Raw genomic sequence first — 18,828 nt, forward strand, 5'->3', positions numbered from 1 at the left:
AGTACAATATCAATCTTAGAGATGTATGACAGTCTTACAATAACCCATATTCCTCCATTAGTCCTCCAAATAGAGAGTAATACAGTTCCACCTTTGTTCAAAAGTGTCCATTTTCAGTTGTAGACTTGCAGTCATTCGCTCCATTGTGTCGACCCTTTTCAGTCTCTGTACCCACTGATTTATGGTCGGTGGTTTTGGATCTTTCCGATTCTTCTACATTTTTGACTTTTGTAAATATGTTTTTACTGTATTTTATTAAACCTTTATGTTATTACAATATATTTTTGTGCGAACCATCAATACTGAACCAAATGTGGAGGTATTTCACTGAATAAATGAAAACCATGGCCTTTTCTTTAGGTCAGAGAGTCAGTAAGGTCCCTGTAATTCCTCCTCTGGAGTGTCTGCATCAAATTAAAGTCTCCAAATAACATAATTAAACATGTGAAAATGGCATTCCTTACTAACTGAATGCCAGTCCAATTAACAGTGGAGAATTTCAGTCTGAACCAAAGTGTTGGTGATGGCGGGTCCTTTATCTCCATCTAGCGGCCGCTGGAGGAACTGCAACTACAACACAACACAACACTAGGACCATGTGAACACAGTGTGATCTGTGTCCTCTTGATGACCGACTAAATTTAACCTCCTGACCTGCAGAACAACAACAACAATGATACGGCTCTAGATTCTGGCAGGTCACCCAGGAACCTGACACCAGAGCAAGGTCACGGTGTTTTGAACGACTGTGGAAGTGAGAGCTAATGTGCTAAAACAAAGCACAGCGCACACACACACACACACACACACACACACACACACACACACACACACACACACACACACACACACACACACACACACACACACACACACATTAGAGCGAGACAATAAAACGAGGAATGTGTTACAACCACAGGATTCCTCAGTTGATTCAATGAGATTTAAATCTTCAGTTTCTTTCTGTTTCCTTTTCACACAAATATAAACCTGTTCTATCAGCTGACGTCTGCACATGCACCAGCTGCCACATCCTAACTGCAAAGGGTGGCAATTAATTAATGATTTTTAATTAATGATGATTATATTTATATACAGCCCTGGAAAAAATTAAGGGACCACTCCCAAAATGATCAGTTTCTCTGGTTTTACTATTTATAGGTATGTGGTTGAGTAAAATTAAATTATTATTTTTTTTGTTTTATTCTATCAACTACTTACAAAATTTCTCCCCCCCCCCAAAAAAAAATGTTGTCATTTAGAGCTTTTATTGGCTAATGACTAAACTAGTCTAAATAACAAAAATATCAAGTCTTTTTTTTTTTTTGCTTTTAAGAAACATTTTGTGAAAGTGCTCTCTTATTTTTTTCCTAAAAAATATAAGAGAGCACTTTCACAAAATGTGAAGCATCTCTACGTGTATGACAGTCATTCTTTTCTTTTCCTGAGTTAAAATATTCTTGCTGTGTTGTTTAGGAATAAATTTGAACATGTTTTCTTTGCATTATTATTATTATTCAAGGTCTGAAAAGTAGTAAACAAAATATTTTTGTTATTTAGACTAGTTTAGTCATTAGCCAATAAAAGCTCTAAATGACAATATTTTTTTTTTTAATTTTGGGAGAAATGTTGTTGGTAGTTGATAGAATAAAACAAAAAAAAAGTAATTTAATTTTACTCAAACACATACCTATAAATAGTAAAACCAGAGAAACTGATCATTTTGGGAGTGGTCTCTTCATTTTTTTTTCCAGAGCTGTATATTTAGAGTATAGTATATAAGAATTTCACTGTACTAGCTGTATATGTGACAAATAAAGTACCTTTACCTTTATATTGAGCAGTGTTAAGGACGGGAACAGCTGCATGGCAACAAACAGCACCGACACCAACAGATCGACCTTATTGATCACATCTGGCAGCAGCTGCTTTTCTCTGATGAGCTCCGTTAAGAGCACGCACGGCTGTAAAATGAGCACATGTGATTATAAATAGACGCCGACAACACTCCTGCCAACAAAAACTAGAGAGGAGATAATCTCCACCCTGCTTCAGCTCCTACACAGCTGAATAACTGAGATGTTTCACTACAACAACAGTTAGTAGTTTCATAGCTGGAGCTCAGAGAAGGAGAAGGAGGAGAAATGCACACTGTTTAATCAAGGTTATTTATATAAGATTATACATATAGCTCTGTCTTTTATGGAGCAGTTTATTTGAGTATAAACCATCCATGGGGTCACAGAGCTTATGAAAGAGTTCCCTCCATGTTGGACGCGTTGTTCCCTCCGAAGGTAAACACTGGGGAGATGGTTTGGCAGCTCGTCAGTGTCCTTAAGAGCTCTTGGTATTTTTTAATAATAATAAATAAGACACTTTTTGTGGATCGCACGTGCAAAGTGCTTCACTGCAGGGATACAAATGTGGAAAAAGGACAACAACAAAAACATAAATGTGAAAAATGCGTCACCAAAAAGAGCATAATCAGCCGAAAGTGAAACATCCTGAAAAAGCTGCAAAATGCAAAAGGAAAATAAAAAAGAATTGATAAAAGAGGAGGAGGAATAAAAACAGACTTTATATTCCCCACAACTTTAAAAAGGACAAACTACAAAAAAGTCCCAGATATCTTGCATCATTAATGCAAACAAAACATAAACATTATCGAATATAACTATATTATTTAACTATAATATAATGATGAATATAACTTAATGGGATAAAACCAAGCTATAAAAGGTATAAAAAAGCAAGCAAGTTATAAGAAAAACAAAGCTAATATGGAAGAAAACTGGAAGCTGCAGTTCCTCTCTCAACCACTAGAGTGGGTCTCCTAGTCAGGCACCACAGACTCCCATGTAAAAATATCCTTTAAAGGGATAGTTCAACATTTTGGCAAATTGGCCCATTGCCATAACCCCTACGGTCATAGCAGTAGGTTCGTTACCTTTAATTGTCGGTGCAAGATATTTTTAGAATGGCGGAGCAGAGCCGTGAGCTGCTCAGAGCTACGCTACGGAGGCTCATTATGGGATTTCTTGGTTTCCCTCATCAAACTCATCAAATACACAATCCAACAACTCCACAACGCTCTGGTGGACAAGTTGTGAGCTGCACATTCACCACGCTATGAGATAATAACACAACGTTACCACACAGAGTTGTTTTAGAGGGAAATTCAACAAAACCGCTGATGCGTTTTGCAGTTTTTCATCAAGCAGTCTCTGTATTTCCCTCTAAAACAACTCTGTGTGGTAACGTTGTGTTATTATCTCATAGCGTGGTGAATGTGCAGGTCACAACTTGCCCACCAGAGCGTTGTGGAGTTGTTGGATTGTGTATTTGATGAGTTTGATGGGGGAAAACAAGAAATCCCATGAGCCTCCATAGCGTAGCTCTGTGCTCTGTGCTCTGCCATTCTAAAAATAGCTTGCACCGACAATTAAAGGTAACGAACCTACTGCTATGATTATAGGGATTATGACAATGGGCCAATTTGCCAAAAATGTTGAACTTTCCCTTTAACTTCACAGCAGAACTAAACATGTTTACAGACGTCTCCGCTCCAAACGGACCCCTCCTCTTTGTCCATTTCAGGATCAGCTGGGAATTTGGGGGCGGAGTCAGATGCTTCAAACACTTGGACATGTTAAAGCCCATGCAGTTTGTGGTTAAAACATGCAGCTGATCAGCAGAGATCTGGAGGTCAAAGCTCAAATTTACAGCGGCTTTAGGATGAAGAGTGATGTCGTGTCACTCAGAGTCTTTTCACTTCACACGTGTAACAAGATACAGCTTGTTAAACACACTCAGGGATGGCTGCGTGTTGTCTTGGCAACCACACACACACACAACAAACCAGTCGCTGCTGATGAAGACGACGATTAGACGCTCCAGAGGAGACACTGTCTTTTTATCTGATTGGCACCAGGACAGTTTATTTTATCCGTGTATTAGTTGACATGATTGTGGAGATAAAAAACAAGTCACTGGTTTATTTTCTCTTCCATCAAACGTCCTTAAAGGGATAGTTCACCCAAAATTGAAATTTCACTCATTATCTACTCACCCTCATGTCGACTAAGGGCTGGGAGAAGTTTCAAGGTCCTCCGTGGCTTCTCTGAGTTACAGGGCTTCAATACAAGACGGACATTACATATAAGCAGCATGGAGGTATTTGGATGTTTTTTGGTGTGTCTTTTTGTTACGAAGACAGTTGGTATCCATTTGCAACCGTCATATGGACATGACCCCCTGCACTGCAAAAACTCAAAATCTTTTCAAGAATATTTGTCTTATTTCTTGTCAAAATGTCTCATTTCTAGTCAAAACTAATCTCTTTCCACTCAAAATAAGACTCATCACCTAAAAATCAACTTGTTTTTGGATCATTTTCACTTGTTTCAAACAAATTTTCATTTGAAATAAGTAGAAAAATCTGCCAGGGAAAGCAAGTTTTTTGTGCTTGGAATAAGAAAGAAAAACCTACTCCACTATCAGATTTCTCTACTAATTTCAAGTGAAAATCTGCTTGAAAGAAGTAAAAAGTGTCTAAAAACAAGCTACTTTTTAAATGTAATGAGTCTTATTTTAAGTAGAATGAGATTTGTTTTGACTAGAAATGACATTTTGACTAGAAATAAGACAAATATTCTTGGTAAGATTTTGAGTTTTTGCAGTGTGTAACTCAGAGAAGCCACGGAGGACTCTGAAACTTCTCCCACCCAGCCCTTAGTCCACATGAGGGAGAGTAGATAATGAGTGAAATTTCAATTTTGGGTGAACTGTCCCTTTAAGGACGTTGATGTCGATGGTTTTAACTCTCCAGATTCCTCCAGGTCGGTCCGTCCTGACTCGATGATGATGTTGTTTCATCCTGGTGTAAACACCGGTCGTCCTCGCTGCCAGCCAGAGCAGAGCTGCACTGCACTGAACATAATCCCATCATCCCCCCGGGGGAGAACAAGTGTTTTCCCGACAACAACACCCGACCCGACACAACCACGTTACATAACCACGTCTCCTGTGTCTCCCCACAGAGTTTTGTTCCCTTCCCTTCCTTTCTTTCGATGCACGAGTCTCTGGTGATGATGAGAGTGCTCGGCATGGGCCACTCAGAGGACTCGCATTCCTGCAGTAAGCCTATCTCATTGAGCCCATGCAGCCGGTCCATCCAACACCCTAAAAAAAGACAGACAACAGCACCATCAGAGGCACGGAGGAAGGAACCTCCCCCTCCTCTGGCAGCTGGGACCAGCGGAGGAACAAGAAGTCAACAGAACAGTCGCCCCGGAGCATCCCTGATGGAGGACGAGCCAGCCAACAAGCAGGACAGAACCAGATCTAGACATAGACCCGGCAACTGCAGGACGGTTTAATCAAGTTTCACCGAAGAGTAAAAGGCAAGGCAAGGCAATTTTATTTGTACTGTATAGCCCGTTTTTACAAACAGTTTGTCTCAAAGGGCTTTACATGGCATCGTAACAACATCCTCTGTCCTTAGACCCTCACATCCACTGAGTTTCAACAAGTTTGAGCTTTTCCAAAAAACATCTGAGGAGTTCGTTCGTTCGACCCGGCAACTGCAGGACGGTTTAATCAAGTTTCACCGAAGAGTATAAAAGAGTTTCAACAAGTGTGGGCTTTCCAAAAAAACATCTGTGGAGTTCGTTCGTTCGTTTGTTCGTTTGGACGCCGGCGTAGAAACCATGAGTACCTTTGGGTACGGCCGGGAGCTGAAGAAGTCCTACGATGAGGTGGACGAGGACGAGCTGCTGGCCACGCTGTCCTGCGAGGAGCTGCAGGAGCTGGAGAAGGAGCTGGCCGACCTCGACCCCGACAAAAACGTCCCCATCGGCCTGAGGCAGAAAGACCAGACCGCCAAAACCGCCACGGGGACGTTCGACCGGGACGCTCTGCTGAAGTACTGGGAGGTGGAGAACAAGAAGCTGCACGAGGACGAGAAGGTGGAGTCCAACGTTGTGCAGCAGGTGGGAAATGTTTAGGGAGGTTTTTTGGTTCCTTTGTGCAGATTTTAAGGCCGGTTGCAACAGGTTTTTTACTAATTTAACACGATCTGCATCTTGGTTTTCATGTTTCAAAGGGCAAACAAGAGTTGTTTTTGCTTGCACCTGCACAATAGTGTATCTTTGACAGGATAAAACCTGATCAAATGTCCACATTGACTGATTTTTACATAAAGTTTATTAGGAAATGAACCAAAACCAGAGGCTGTGTAAAAGACAAGACATAAAAAACAACTCTGTGGACAGAAATTCAGTTGTTTGATGCCAAAATATGTTTAAAGCTGCACTATTATTTCTCATATCTTCAGTAAAACAACAACAACACGTGATCTGAAAAGGCTCAGTCATGATTTGGAGAGAATTTATAACCACTCTGAAGGTCTTTTATTTTGTAGTGTTGGTTCACAGTCTCGGTTCAGTTCTGGTTTCCATCAAACGAGCTCTAATAAACAAAGTGTGGAAACTCAGCCCAGCAGCAAAACAGCAGATAGACAGAGGACAGAGGACATGCAGAGTGAACATATCTGACTGACCTTTCAAAATAAATCTGCAGCAGATCAAGAAGCCCAACTACTTCTTTCTTTTTCTATTTGTTTTATTAACGAAAAATCTGAAAACAGATTCAGTTCCAGTTTGGGATTGCACTACTTGCACTGCTGTGTTTATATCCTTATATGTCCTGGGTAATGAGCAGACTGGTCTGGTGAAGGTTTTCTCAGCTTGGCTTTAAAGACAACAAGTTAAGGACAAAAAGATCACCATAGAAACTGGACGTCTAACTGTCTGTGTTCATCTCAAGTAGACGAGGGCAAAAAAAAAAGGCTGTCAAAGACGAGAACTTGAGCTATTATAACAACTCCTCTGTTGCTGCTTTTAATAACTAAAAACCTCTGATAGTATGAATCTGAAAAATGTAGTTTTCATGCAAAGCTTTTCACTTTGGGTCCAGTTTGAAAATGAGTCTTTATTATGCATAACGACGTAGAAACTGTCACATGTTTCCATTTCATTTGCAAGTGTTGCTGGAAAATGGGCTATAAATAAAGGCTGTCTGAGAAATGCCAGCTTTAATGACTGTCTGCCAGCGCTGGAGAGGGTTCTTAATTAAAAGCCCCGGGGCTGGAGAATGTCAGGGTTCGACCTCATTTTCTCTTCTGTTATCATCCGCAGGAGGGGCGGCCGGATAAGAGCAGGGAGGAACGAGTGTCAGCCACCGGGGGCAACAACACCGGAAAGACGCCGGGAAGCGACAAGAAGAAAGTTTTAAACAAAGAGAAGAAAGCGCCGAGTGCTTCTGGAAAAACTGACGCAAAGGTAGACGAGGCGGAGAAGAAAGACAAGTGTAAAAAGGCATCTCCCATCCTTTTGTTTTGCTTGATCGGAAGCATCAGAGGTAGCCTATAATTGCTCGGGGCCGGCTGTCATCCCACCGGTCTGAGAATTCCTCAACTCTCAGTCAGGTTATAAATAGTTTGACTTCTTCACCGATGGTTGATAAGACTGATCGGACAGAGAGACGTCCGTTAGAACAGTGGTTCTCAACCTTTTGTACATCAAGGACCCCTAAATTGACACAAATTAGACCACGGACCCTCATCATTGGACCAAATTTAGAAGTAAACACCAGAAATATACAAATATTTGTTCTGAGACTGAAGAACATTACTTGTTTATACTTTTAAATTAGGGCCAATGGCATGAATTTTTGGAAATATTATAGAGAAATTTCTGGAAAAAAGTGGTCCAATTTCACCAAAAACAATTAAACATTTCTAGGAAGAAGTGGGAAAAATTCTCAAAAAAAAAGGAAAAAACAAAAAAAGGAAACATTTTCTCAAAAAAAAAAAAAAAAAGTGGTAAAATTTCTCGTAAAAAAAGGTTCAAAATAAAAATAAAAAAGTAAAAGTTTTCTAGAAAAAAGTGGTAAAATTTCTAAAACAAAAACATTTTTTAAAAAATCTAGAAAAATGGTAAAATAAAAAAAAAACTTCTAGAAAAAAGTGGTAAAATTTTGAGAACGTTGAGAACCACTGCGTTAGAAGAACCAATGAGGAACAAGCAGCATTTCATAGGACAGGGTTCTTAATTAAAAGCCCGGGGCTGGAGAATGTCAGGGTTCAACCTAATTTTCTGTTCTGTTATCATCCGCAGGAGGGGCGGCCGGATAAGAGCAGGGAGGAACGAGTGTCGGCCACCGGGGGCAGCACCGGAAAGACGCCGGGAAGCGACAAGAAGAAAGTTTTAAACAAAGAGAAGAAAGCGCCGAGTACTTCTGGAAAAGCTGACGCAAAGGTAGACGAGGCGGAGAAGAAAGACGAGTGTAAAAAGGCGGCGTCTCCCATCAGGGGTAAATGTCCTCAAAGGAACGGGCAGTTGAAAAGCTCGAGGGGCGAATCGAAACCGACCGAGACCAACGACCAAAACCTGAACACCACCTCCGACCGGCCGAGCGGGAACCCCATCGTGCTCGACGAAGCTCTGGAGCAGATCCTCGGAGACGATCCGGCCACGAGCGAAGTCAACCTCAACAACATCGAGGACATCTCCCAGGAAACGCTGCTTCGTTTTGCCGAGGCCTTGTGCACAAACACGCACGTGCACGTCTTCAGCCTGGCCAACACCCACGCCGACGACCGAGTCGCCTTCGCCGTCTCCAAGATGCTCCGGGAAAACCGCTCCATCAGGAACCTGAACATCGAGTCCAACTTCGTGTCGGGTCAGGGCATCCTGGCTCTGCTGGCGGCGCTGCAGCACAACCGCACGCTGGTGGAGCTGCGCTTCCACAACCAGAGGCACATCTGTGGCGGCAAGGTGGAGATGGAGATGGTCCAGCTGCTGAGGGAGAACAACACGCTGCTGAAGCTCGGCTACCAGTTCGACCTCCCCGGTCCCAGGATGACGGCGACCGGCATCTTGACGCGCAACCAGGACCAACAGCGCCAGAGGAGGCTTCAGCAGAAGAAGGAGGAGCAGAGTCCTGCAGAGGCGTCGCAGCAAGTTCCCGCTTCGACTGCAGAGAAGAGGCCGTTGAAGAAGCCGTTACAATCCTCTAAGACTGTTGAGAAGCAGAAGAAAAACCCTCCTGCTGCTCCTGCTCCTCCTGCTTCTCCTCCTTCATCCCTTGATCCGCCCACGAGGAAGATCGCCGAAATGGTCAAACAGCACGAAGGCTCGAACGGCACGAAGACTCAGTCCAACCAGAGGAAACAGATCAGGACGAAGAAGCTGAAGAACGGCGCCAACGAGAAGGAGAGCGCCGACATCCTGAAGGACCTGAAGAACGCCCTGAAGCCGTCGTCGCTGCTGCAGAGGAAACGAGAGGAAGCGGCCAAGCTGCCGCCGCCGCCGCAGAGGTCTGGCCGCGACGACCTGATGGCGGCGATCCGCGGGAGCAGCGTCAGGTCCTTAAAGAGGGTAAGACTTCCTGCGAGGCCGCTGTGGCGTCACGGGACCGATCTATATTAGGGTTTGAAGGGAATTTTGTTTTGCTTTGCCCATTGCCATAATCCCTATAGTCATAGCAGGAAGTGTATGGGTAGTGTTAGCCTGCCTCCTACCCGAGCCGAAACCAGCAGTCAGAAGCTGATTTCATTTTAGCTCTAAACTCTGTAAATATATCACTTTATCAACATTTCAAACATTTTTAGGTGAGAAAGTAGCCGTTTAGATCAGCAGTGTGTCGTTAATTTGTCTAAATACCGGCTGTTTACAATTTTGTTCGGACGAATTCGGCGCTACTCAAGCTAGCCGTTGTGACCAACGCACTTCCGGTTACTTTCACAGAATAAAACAGTAAAAACACCCGTTGCCCTTTACATACAGAAAACCATGAGGATAGAATTTGTGCTTTTACTTTGAAACAGGAAGCTAACCTACCCTCGATGTAGCTAGCTTGAACCAAAATAAAGCGTCTTTGCTTGAACCCTCCGTTTTGACCGATCTCGTCCCGTTAGCGGCATTTGACCGCTCAAGATGCCTTACTGGAGAGTTTTGTCAGCTCTGGGATGAAGATCGGCCCACCGGTTTCCATTTAGAGTTGCTGAAGAGTTTCTCTGATGACTTTAGGTAGAGGCAGGCTAACACTACCCATACACTTCCAGCGTTTGAGCTAAGCTAATTAGCGACTTTAGGTGGAGGCAGGCTAACACTACCTATACACTTCCAGTGTTTGAGCTAAGCTAATGAGCGACTTTAGGTGGAGGCAGGCTAACACTACCTATACACTTCCAGCGTTTGAGCTAAGCTAATTACGGGCGATACGGACTCTCCCCGGGACCGATCTATATTAGGGTTTGAAGGGAATTTTGTTTTGCTTGAGTGGAAGCATCAGAGATATAATTCAGCCTCGTGAAGCCATTAGACGCCCGCTGCTCGGAGCCCGCTGTCATCGCTCCGGTCTGAGAATTCCTCAACTCTCAGTCAGGTTATAAATAGTTTGACTTCTTGACTGGTGGTTGATAAGACTGATCAGTGGGAGAGCCGATGAGGAACAAGCAGGGTTTCATAGTATAGTATAGGACAGTGTGTAAGTGTGTTTTTCACTTTGTAAAATCCAGTTGTATGAAGAGTCGTCAACACAATGTGATGGGGACTCCTCCCTCCACATGGTGAACCATTAAACTTCAGGGTTAAAGCAGAAGTGAGTGATATGTTTGTGTTAATATAAGTCTTAAATAGTTGTATCTTCCGACAGCAATCACTTACATAGAGTGTTTGGTCTGAAACACGGGTCTGTCAGTCACTCTGCTCTGCTCTGAGCCCAGGAGAAAACATTTATCGTATCCTACAGTTTTTATCCAATGAGGAGAGAGAACGGCATGCAGGGCTGTGTGTGCAGCCAAGGAACGCCGTGAATGTGGCGACGTAGCGACGAGGACTGTTATGGTGCGTTCAAGGAAACTCGTATTTTTCCGACCGTGAAGTGGTACCAGTTCGATCTGGTACGAGTTCACCGGTCGGAAGTTACGAGTGGCCGTTATAGTGACTTTCACCGGTAAAACTGTAAAATTGAAGCCCCCTCCAATCTTCCATACAATAACCACAGATGTAATTCAAATAAGGATTTTACTCTAATGACTTTATATTTTCGTTAATAACTGACGTGTGTATTTGCTTCGGTGAATAACTTATTTATTAATATAAAATGATTGATCACCTATCTGTTGTTTTATAATCTGAATGTGTGTGTGCTGTTTGTCGTTGCAGGTGGATCCGTGACACACCTGAACTCCAGCGACCTCAACTCTTCTCACTTTGTTGTTGAAATATTTGATTTTTACTTCACATCGAACATCACTTTTTAACAGTTTGTATTTGAACTTGTCACATTGAAGCAGCCGACTGCACTTCTCCATGTCTCAGCTACCATTATTATTAATATTATTATAAATAATTATTAATATTATCATTGTTGTTGTTTTGTTACTGTGTGGAATCAACTGTGAAAACTGATGTGTAGAGAAATAAAAGTTCATGTTCTGACTCAGTTTACATGAGTTTACTCACTTCTTCTTTTGACTCAGGATCAAAATAATGTTCAAGATACTTTACAGATGAATCTTTATTTATTTTAATAAGCTTAAAGTTGCACTCTTGAATTAAATGCAGTTAAAGCATCACATTTAAGCTCAGATTTGTCCTCAGTTTCAGTCGTTTGCTGCTTTTAACTTTCCGTTTTCTCTTCAATAGAGAAACACACAGGAAACTGCATTGTTACTTGGGCTGATGTTAATTGATGATCCGAATTCTGTGTATAGAAACTTAAATGAAATGATCTGTTTTCACTAAATTCTGGATTGAAAACAGAAACTGAATATCATAAAACAATAAAATAAACGGAAACTAAAGTGAATTTATTTGATTGAAACTGTATTTTGATCCTGACTGTAAATATTTCACAAAACCACGTTCAGTTCCAGGTTTGTCTGAGTGTGTTCAGATTATTTTAAATAAATATTACTGTATGTGACATGCTGAGCTTGTGTAATGTGTAATTATAAATAAACAGAGTGTGTGTTGACACACAGAGGATCAGCCCACTGTGTTGTCTCATAACAGGCCACTCACAGAGGGATTACACTCCACTACGACCCACAGAGATGTTACATGATCACAGAGAAGCAGCTGCTGCACACTGTCCGTCAACACACACCAATACACACACTCACACACACACACACCAACACACAGGTGACAGATACCGTCAGATTTGCACTATGCACAACAAGTGATTTGTTCTCAACTTGTTTTGCAAAAGGAAAAAAATAATGTTTTTCCACAAAAGTCAAGACTCAGGTCGTTTTCCTCTGTAAATCCTTCCAAAATAAAATGAAATTTAAACCTAAATATACAAGTAAATGAGCAAATACATGTTTTTCTACCCCTCAAACTTTGTGTTTTTCTTAATAAAGTTGTAATTTTATAGTTTCACTGAATTAAAATCACCACAACATCAGCTAATTACACAGTTTCAATAGTTTCAATCAATAAATACTTTCTGTGCAGTATAATAGGTATTAATGACCCATGAAACAACAAATGGACCTTAAATTTGTCCTTGATTATTTTAGGTAGAAGTTATATAATAGGAGCTAGGTAACACTTTACAATAAGAGCCCCTTAATTAACTTTAGTTAGTACATTATTAAGCATTAATATATAAACTAATGTGTTAATTAATGCTGATTAATGCATACATAATGATAACTAATTACATTATTCAACTTTTATTATTACTTAATAATTTATTAACTAACTTTTAGCAGTAAACATGAATTAACTGCTTGCTAATAGGCTACATTAATTAATGTGTTTCCTAATCCTAAATAATACACAATAATGATTGTTAATATATCTGTAAACAGTTAATTAATGCTTAATAATGTACTAACTAACGTTAATTAATGGACCCCTATTGTAAAGTTAATTAATTGTTTTACTTCTTTTTTATAGCTGTTTTAATTCTTTCTCTTGTCTGTTTTTAAATAATGTTTGCTTTTTAAGTTCTCATTTTGCTAATATGTAAAGCACCTTGAGTTGTCTTGTTGCGAAAATGTGCTATACAAATAAACTTGCCTTGCCTAAAGTGTTACCAGGAACTATAATAACTAACTATAACTATAATAGGAAAATTTGCATTTATATGTTTGGGTTTAAATTCATATGTTATACCTGTTAAAGTTCAGTCCTGCAGTCGACAGTGACACAACAGCAACAACAGTGAAGCTGCTCTGATTGTTACATTTAGTTTAATTACAGTGTCATTACAGTGAGATGGTGAACAGAGTTGTTCTGGCAGAGCTTCAAATCCATCTGCGTGTGAATCACTTTCTAATCCAGTCGACAGACACACACTCTAAAGTTCATTAAACAGCTGTTCAGAGTAAACAAAGCCTCCCCTCAGGGATGTGTGTGTGTTCCTGTGTGTGTGTGTTACTGTGTGTGTGTTCAGGGGTTTACTGCGACCACTCATTACAACATTTCACATCTTTAATAAAATGCCACTTAACTCTCACTGCTCATGTTTAATTGGACGGAAATAAAATCCAGTGATTAGAGAGCGATGAGAGACACGACAGAGAGTCTGTGAATAACTGACTGACACTGAACTCACCACGTAACACACACAAGAGTCCACGTGTGAGAGCAGAAGAAGAAATAGCTCCATACAGTATAAAGGTAGATGTTTGTGTTAAAGCTCCTTCAAAATAAAGGTAGATGTTTGTATTAAAGCTCCTTCAAAATAAAGGTAGATGTTTGTATTAAAGCTCCTTCAAAATAAAGGTAGATGTTTATATTAAAGCTCCATACAGTATAAAGGTAGATGTTTGTGTTAAAGCTCCATACAGTATAAAGGTAGATGTTTGTGTTAAAGCTCCATACAGTATAAAGGTAGATGTTTGTGTTAAAGCTCCATACAGTATAAAGGTAGATGTCCATGTGTAGTGTGATTATAAAGCAGCTCTAGGTTCTATATTAATACTGTGAAAGTATCAAAGCCTCAGTCCACAGAGAAATGCACACAGCCTGTATTCAGAAACTGAGCCTTAAAACCAGCCGTCAGGACTTCCTGTCACTTTGTGATGTCACAACTAAGCCCCGCCCCCTCACCACCTGGACAACACCATCCAACATCTTGCAGGATTTGGTTTCTCTGAGTGTTTTATTCTGAAATCTGCTCTATTTTTTTTATTGGATCACTCAGAAAACAGTCAGCCAATCAGAAGAGAGGTTCAGAGCCTCCTCCTCTCTTCTGATTGGCTGACACCGACCTGTCGTTACTAGAGCTCCAGAGAGAAGCTGACAGAGGAGATGGAAAACTACACGGAGATGTTTATTTTTTTAAGATCTTCTCATGGATCAGCCCTTCAAAATAAAAGACAGAGAAAGAAGGAAACATGAAGCATTTAAAAGTTAAAATCAAAATCAAACAGGAAGTCGTTAACGTTTCTAAACAAACAACAAGAGACAAGTTTCTCTGTAAATATTAACATTTATTTAAGTATACAATTTAGTCTTCTCATTGCCCCCCCCCCACCCTCTCTCCCTCCCTCCCTCCCTCCCCGTCCCCCTCCCCGTCCCGACCCCGTTTCACAGGTTCGATGTCAGTATCTCGGCTTCTCGATGCAGCATTAATTAACCCCGTCTGCGCTGAAGGACGGACGGTAAAAACTCTTAACGGACGAACAGTTAAAACGAGCGTCAGTTTTTTATTTTTTTTACTTCTTTTTCTTTGCGCCGTTCGCAGACGGACGATCGCAACAAGGCGTCGCCGAACCCACAAGCTGCTGCTGCTGCTCGCAAAAAATGCCACATTTGGTTCATTATCATTATTTGCTTTATTTTTTATTCTTTTATGTATTTATTTTCTATTATTCTCCACAGAAGGAGGCATTTACAGTCGCATTGCATAAAATTATATAGTTTGTTAACAGGAGGACGGAAGAGGATGATTTTTTTTTATTTATTATTAGCGTTATTTTCATTATTATCATTATTATTATTATTTCGTTTCTTGTGTAGTGTGTAGTAGTGATATTTGTTTTTTTTGAAATACTGACCAGAGCTGCTGACGCTTCCTGCTGCTGCGAAAAAAAAAAAAAAAAAAATGAACGTAACAAAAATCCAACCGGACATCGGAACAACAACAGTAATAATAACAACAACAACAAAACGCCACAGTGTGTGTGAGAGTCGACGCGAGTGGAAATGTTTTTGTAAAGAAAAAAAGAAAAAAAAAAAGAAAAAACGTGCGAGAACATCATCGGTCACGTTTGTAAATCGCGTTTAAAAGGCAAAAACCTTTAGCGTTAAAAAAAAAAAGAAATATATATAGTGTTTGTCACTGTAACCTGCCGGAAATAAAATACAAATCATTTCTGACACACTCACCAAAAACAAAAAGAAAAAGAAAACACCAAACTGACCTATCATCATACAAACTGTGTGCAAAATAAACGGCTTTAATTAATTAAGTAAAAAATAAAGAGTTGAAGAGGCCGACCACCACGAGCCGCCATTGTTTTGGTCAACGAAAAGTCTCCATGAAAAAATAACACGACTAAAACTACGATTTTTTTTTTTTTAAGTATTATTATTATTATAGTAATAATAATAATTATAATAATAATTAGGAAACTCGCCAAAAAAGGTATGAAAAAGAAGCACGGTAAGAAAATAGTGTTATCTCGCATTTAACGCGACCGCTGCTCCAAACAACAGAGGATCCGGCCCGTTTTTCGGTCGCGCCTGCGTCTCTCTCCCTTTTTAAAAGTTTCTCTCAATGAAGCAGTGATGAAGAAGAAGAAGAAGAAGTGAAGAAATGAAAAATATTTCCCAGGGTGCACCGGGTCGATTAATTTTGATGATTACATTGATGAAATGTTGAGTCTCCATGTTTGTGCTGATGACAGATTTAAGTGCTTCCTAATGAATGGACGTCCACGAGGAGGAAGAGGAGGAGGAAGAGGAGGGTGGAGGAGGAGGAGGGTGGTGCAGATTTAACGGATGAGGTATTGCACATATTAATTATCATTATCATAAAAAAAAAACCCAAAACAGCCAAAAAAAAAAGAAAAAAAAAGTAAAGGCAAAAAATAAATATACAGCAAATTCTTACAACATTTACATTTTTCAGGTTTTAGTCAGATTCTGGAAGATTTTTTTTTTTTTTTCAGAAGATATTTTAGTGTCAGAGAAGAGATAGGTGCAGGAGGGGGGAGGTGGGGGTGAGAGGGGGGAGGGGGTTAAGGACGGGGGGGAAGAGTCGTCACTAGTCTTCCCACTCGTCGTCGTCCTCGAAGTCCTCGTCTTCGTCATCGTCCTCGTCTTCGTCTGGGAAGAAAAGAAAGAAAGAAAAAACGATCAATTACAGAGAAAGAGAAAGAGAAAAGTGAGACGAGTGGCTAACTTAGCTTAGCACAAACACTGGAAACAAAGGGAAACTGCTAGCCTAGCCTAGCCTAGCCAAAGGCACATCCACCTCCAAACTTCACCGGTGAGCACATTTGATCTTAAAAACCCAAAGATATCCACCTTTTTCCGAACGCCAAAAACGTAAGCCGGTTTTGCCGGTTTTGCTCTTCCGGTGGAATTTTATGTTTATGTTTCCATGGTTTCGGTAGTCGCGGTAAATGCATGGATTTCTTTTTTTTAATAAAAATCTGCAAAACGCATGGATCATCACACCAGCTTTTAACGATGCATATCACACAAATTGACATCCGTTTTAAAAGCCAGCGTTAATATAGATTCATGCGCTTACCGCAACTATGACAACGACTGAAAACCATGGAAACGTGACTAAAACACAAGTTTCTGATACTTACAAGTTCAGTTCAGTGAGATAATCTTCACATATGAACTCCTTTTCTACCATATTTGAAGCTTAATGCGACGGCCAGAAGTAAAAAGCTAACGTGTTCTTCTTATTCTGACGTCACAGGCTCAGATTTTAACTCTCCAGCCTCTTTAACTTCCTGTGTTTCCTAGGAAACGGCCCCCATCGCTCACCTGAGGAATGGATGGCTTTGCTCCTCTTCTGCATCACTTCCATGAGAGCGCCCACGATGCCGGCGGTCGAAGCCGGCGTCGGCGGTCCGGACTCGGGGAGATCGGGCACCTGGACACACACACAGATGTTACAGATGTTCAGAGCACTTCACTTCCTGTTTTTTAAAGACCCCCTAAACCAAAAATGCCCTTTTTGAAATTATTAACATGTCAATTTAGTGTGTGGGCTCTGCTACAAGGCGTTTCAGGAGCAAAACTGCTAATCCACGCCATAACTGAGCATTTTAGACTTGAAAATGCAGTTTCAAACCCAGAATCTGAAAAAACTGACTCCAATTGACCCTTTGTTGGCCTTCTGATTGGTCTGCTGTTCCACCAATCAGAGCGCTTCTCCCCGTGTCACGTGTTGCGCAACATTCTAAGGTTGGACAACTCTGGCATGAAACCCTATGAAACTAGATAGGTAGACAGCAAGTTTTTCGGCAAAAACTACTTCATAATTTTTCAATATGGTTAAAATGTGCCTGGGGTTCCTGCAATAGCGACTCACAATATCTGTACGTATTCCCGGAGTCATTTTTATCCCATTCTCCAAACCCAAGACATCAATAAACATACTTAGCCTATGTAGGCTACTGTATACATATTACTTTAACCTTCTGTTATGTATATTTAGTTGAGCTTAATAATAGGGTTTGGGGGTGGTCCACTAGGGGGAGCTGTAGGCATAGGTCAGGGGTTAACTGCATAGTTTTGTTTGTTGTTGTTGTGCAGTCCTCATGAGAAGTGAGCCGTTTTCCCTGGCTGTACTTTGTGCTATTGAAGCTCATTAATTCTCCAGTCCACTCTCTGGTCGTGTTCATAGACAGAGAAGATCTAATACCTTCATAATTATCTAGCAAACGTAACATTACCGCTGCTAATGTCTTTTGAACTTTGTGAAGTTTTACGAGGAGAAACGGGAGATCGGCGGAGATTAGCTTGTAGCTAACGTTAGCTAGCGTCGTTAGCTACTAGCTAATGAGTGACCAAAACAATGATTTTCCCCCATTTTTCGGAAAAGTCAGGTAATGCCCGTTCAATCGCTATTGAGCCACGTCTGTCCTCTATCATGGACACTATTTTTCTGATGTATAAGTTAATTCAAATTTTCCTTACAAGCTATTTAAATCTGCCTAATTTTCAATGGTTTCCAATGGGAGTTAACCCTTCCGTGACCATTGTTTGTCCAACCTAGCAACAGTAACCGTGGGGGGCGGGGCCTTGACAAAGGGTCAATTTTCATGCGTCACGAAACTAGCAGCCAATCCCGTTGATTTTGTTTGCATCTCATTTGTTGTTCACTGTGTTGTGATCTACTTATACAGCTAAATGTTCAAACATGTTATCATGTTTTGACTTCGCTCCTCCGTTAGCCCCTGCCCCGTTAACGCGCACCGCTGTTACTTAGCAACATGGTGCCATGGCGAAGAGGCGGGCGTGAGTCATGATGCATTTGCATACTCATGAATATTCATAGAATCTGGATTTTTCGATGAGGGAGAAATAGTAGACCTGTTTTTAGCCTCTTTGGGAGCTTTTTTAAACAACTTTTTTGTGGGAAAGCAAATTTAATCAAAAAATAGTCATAGCAGAGAATTTTTTACAAATTATAAAATGCCTCTTTAGGGGGACTTTAAAGGGATAGTAGCATTTTTTTTAAAGTGGGGTTGTATGATCTACAAATAGCCCAGAGTACTTTAATTGCAGTAGAAGACTCTCTGCACTCCTCCCGTTAGCAACGCCAGCCCAT

At 40.8% G+C, this 18,828-nt stretch overlaps 2 protein-coding genes across 2 annotated transcripts in view; one reads left to right on the forward strand and one right to left on the reverse strand.

The window, feature by feature from the left end:
* Window positions 1-5,708: 5,708 nt before the first annotated feature.
* On the forward strand, window positions 5,709-9,491 carry lmod2a (leiomodin 2 (cardiac) a; the record flags this gene model as incomplete). The annotated part of the gene is made up of 2 exons (XM_083974427.1): window positions 5,709-5,990; window positions 8,178-9,491. The coding sequence occupies 2 exons, from the start codon at window positions 5,709-5,711 to the stop codon at window positions 9,489-9,491; spliced, it is 1,596 nt and encodes a 531-aa protein (XP_083830553.1).
* Window positions 9,492-16,229: 6,738 nt separating this feature from the next.
* The window catches only part of wasla (WASP like actin nucleation promoting factor a), a 35,958-nt gene continuing 33,359 nt past the window's right edge, over window positions 16,230-18,828 (reverse strand). The window contains exons 10-11 of the mRNA XM_083973888.1: window positions 17,037-17,145; window positions 16,230-16,358 (exon numbers count right to left, since the gene is read on the reverse strand). Of these exons, the coding sequence (XP_083830014.1) occupies window positions 16,297-16,358; window positions 17,037-17,145 (171 nt within the window). The 3' untranslated portion in view covers window positions 16,230-16,296. The remainder of the gene's footprint in view (window positions 16,359-17,036; window positions 17,146-18,828) is intronic.

This window comes from Trachurus trachurus, assembly GCF_905171665.1.
Source record: "Trachurus trachurus genome assembly, chromosome: 6".
Taxonomy (NCBI): domain Eukaryota; kingdom Metazoa; phylum Chordata; class Actinopteri; order Carangiformes; family Carangidae; genus Trachurus; species Trachurus trachurus.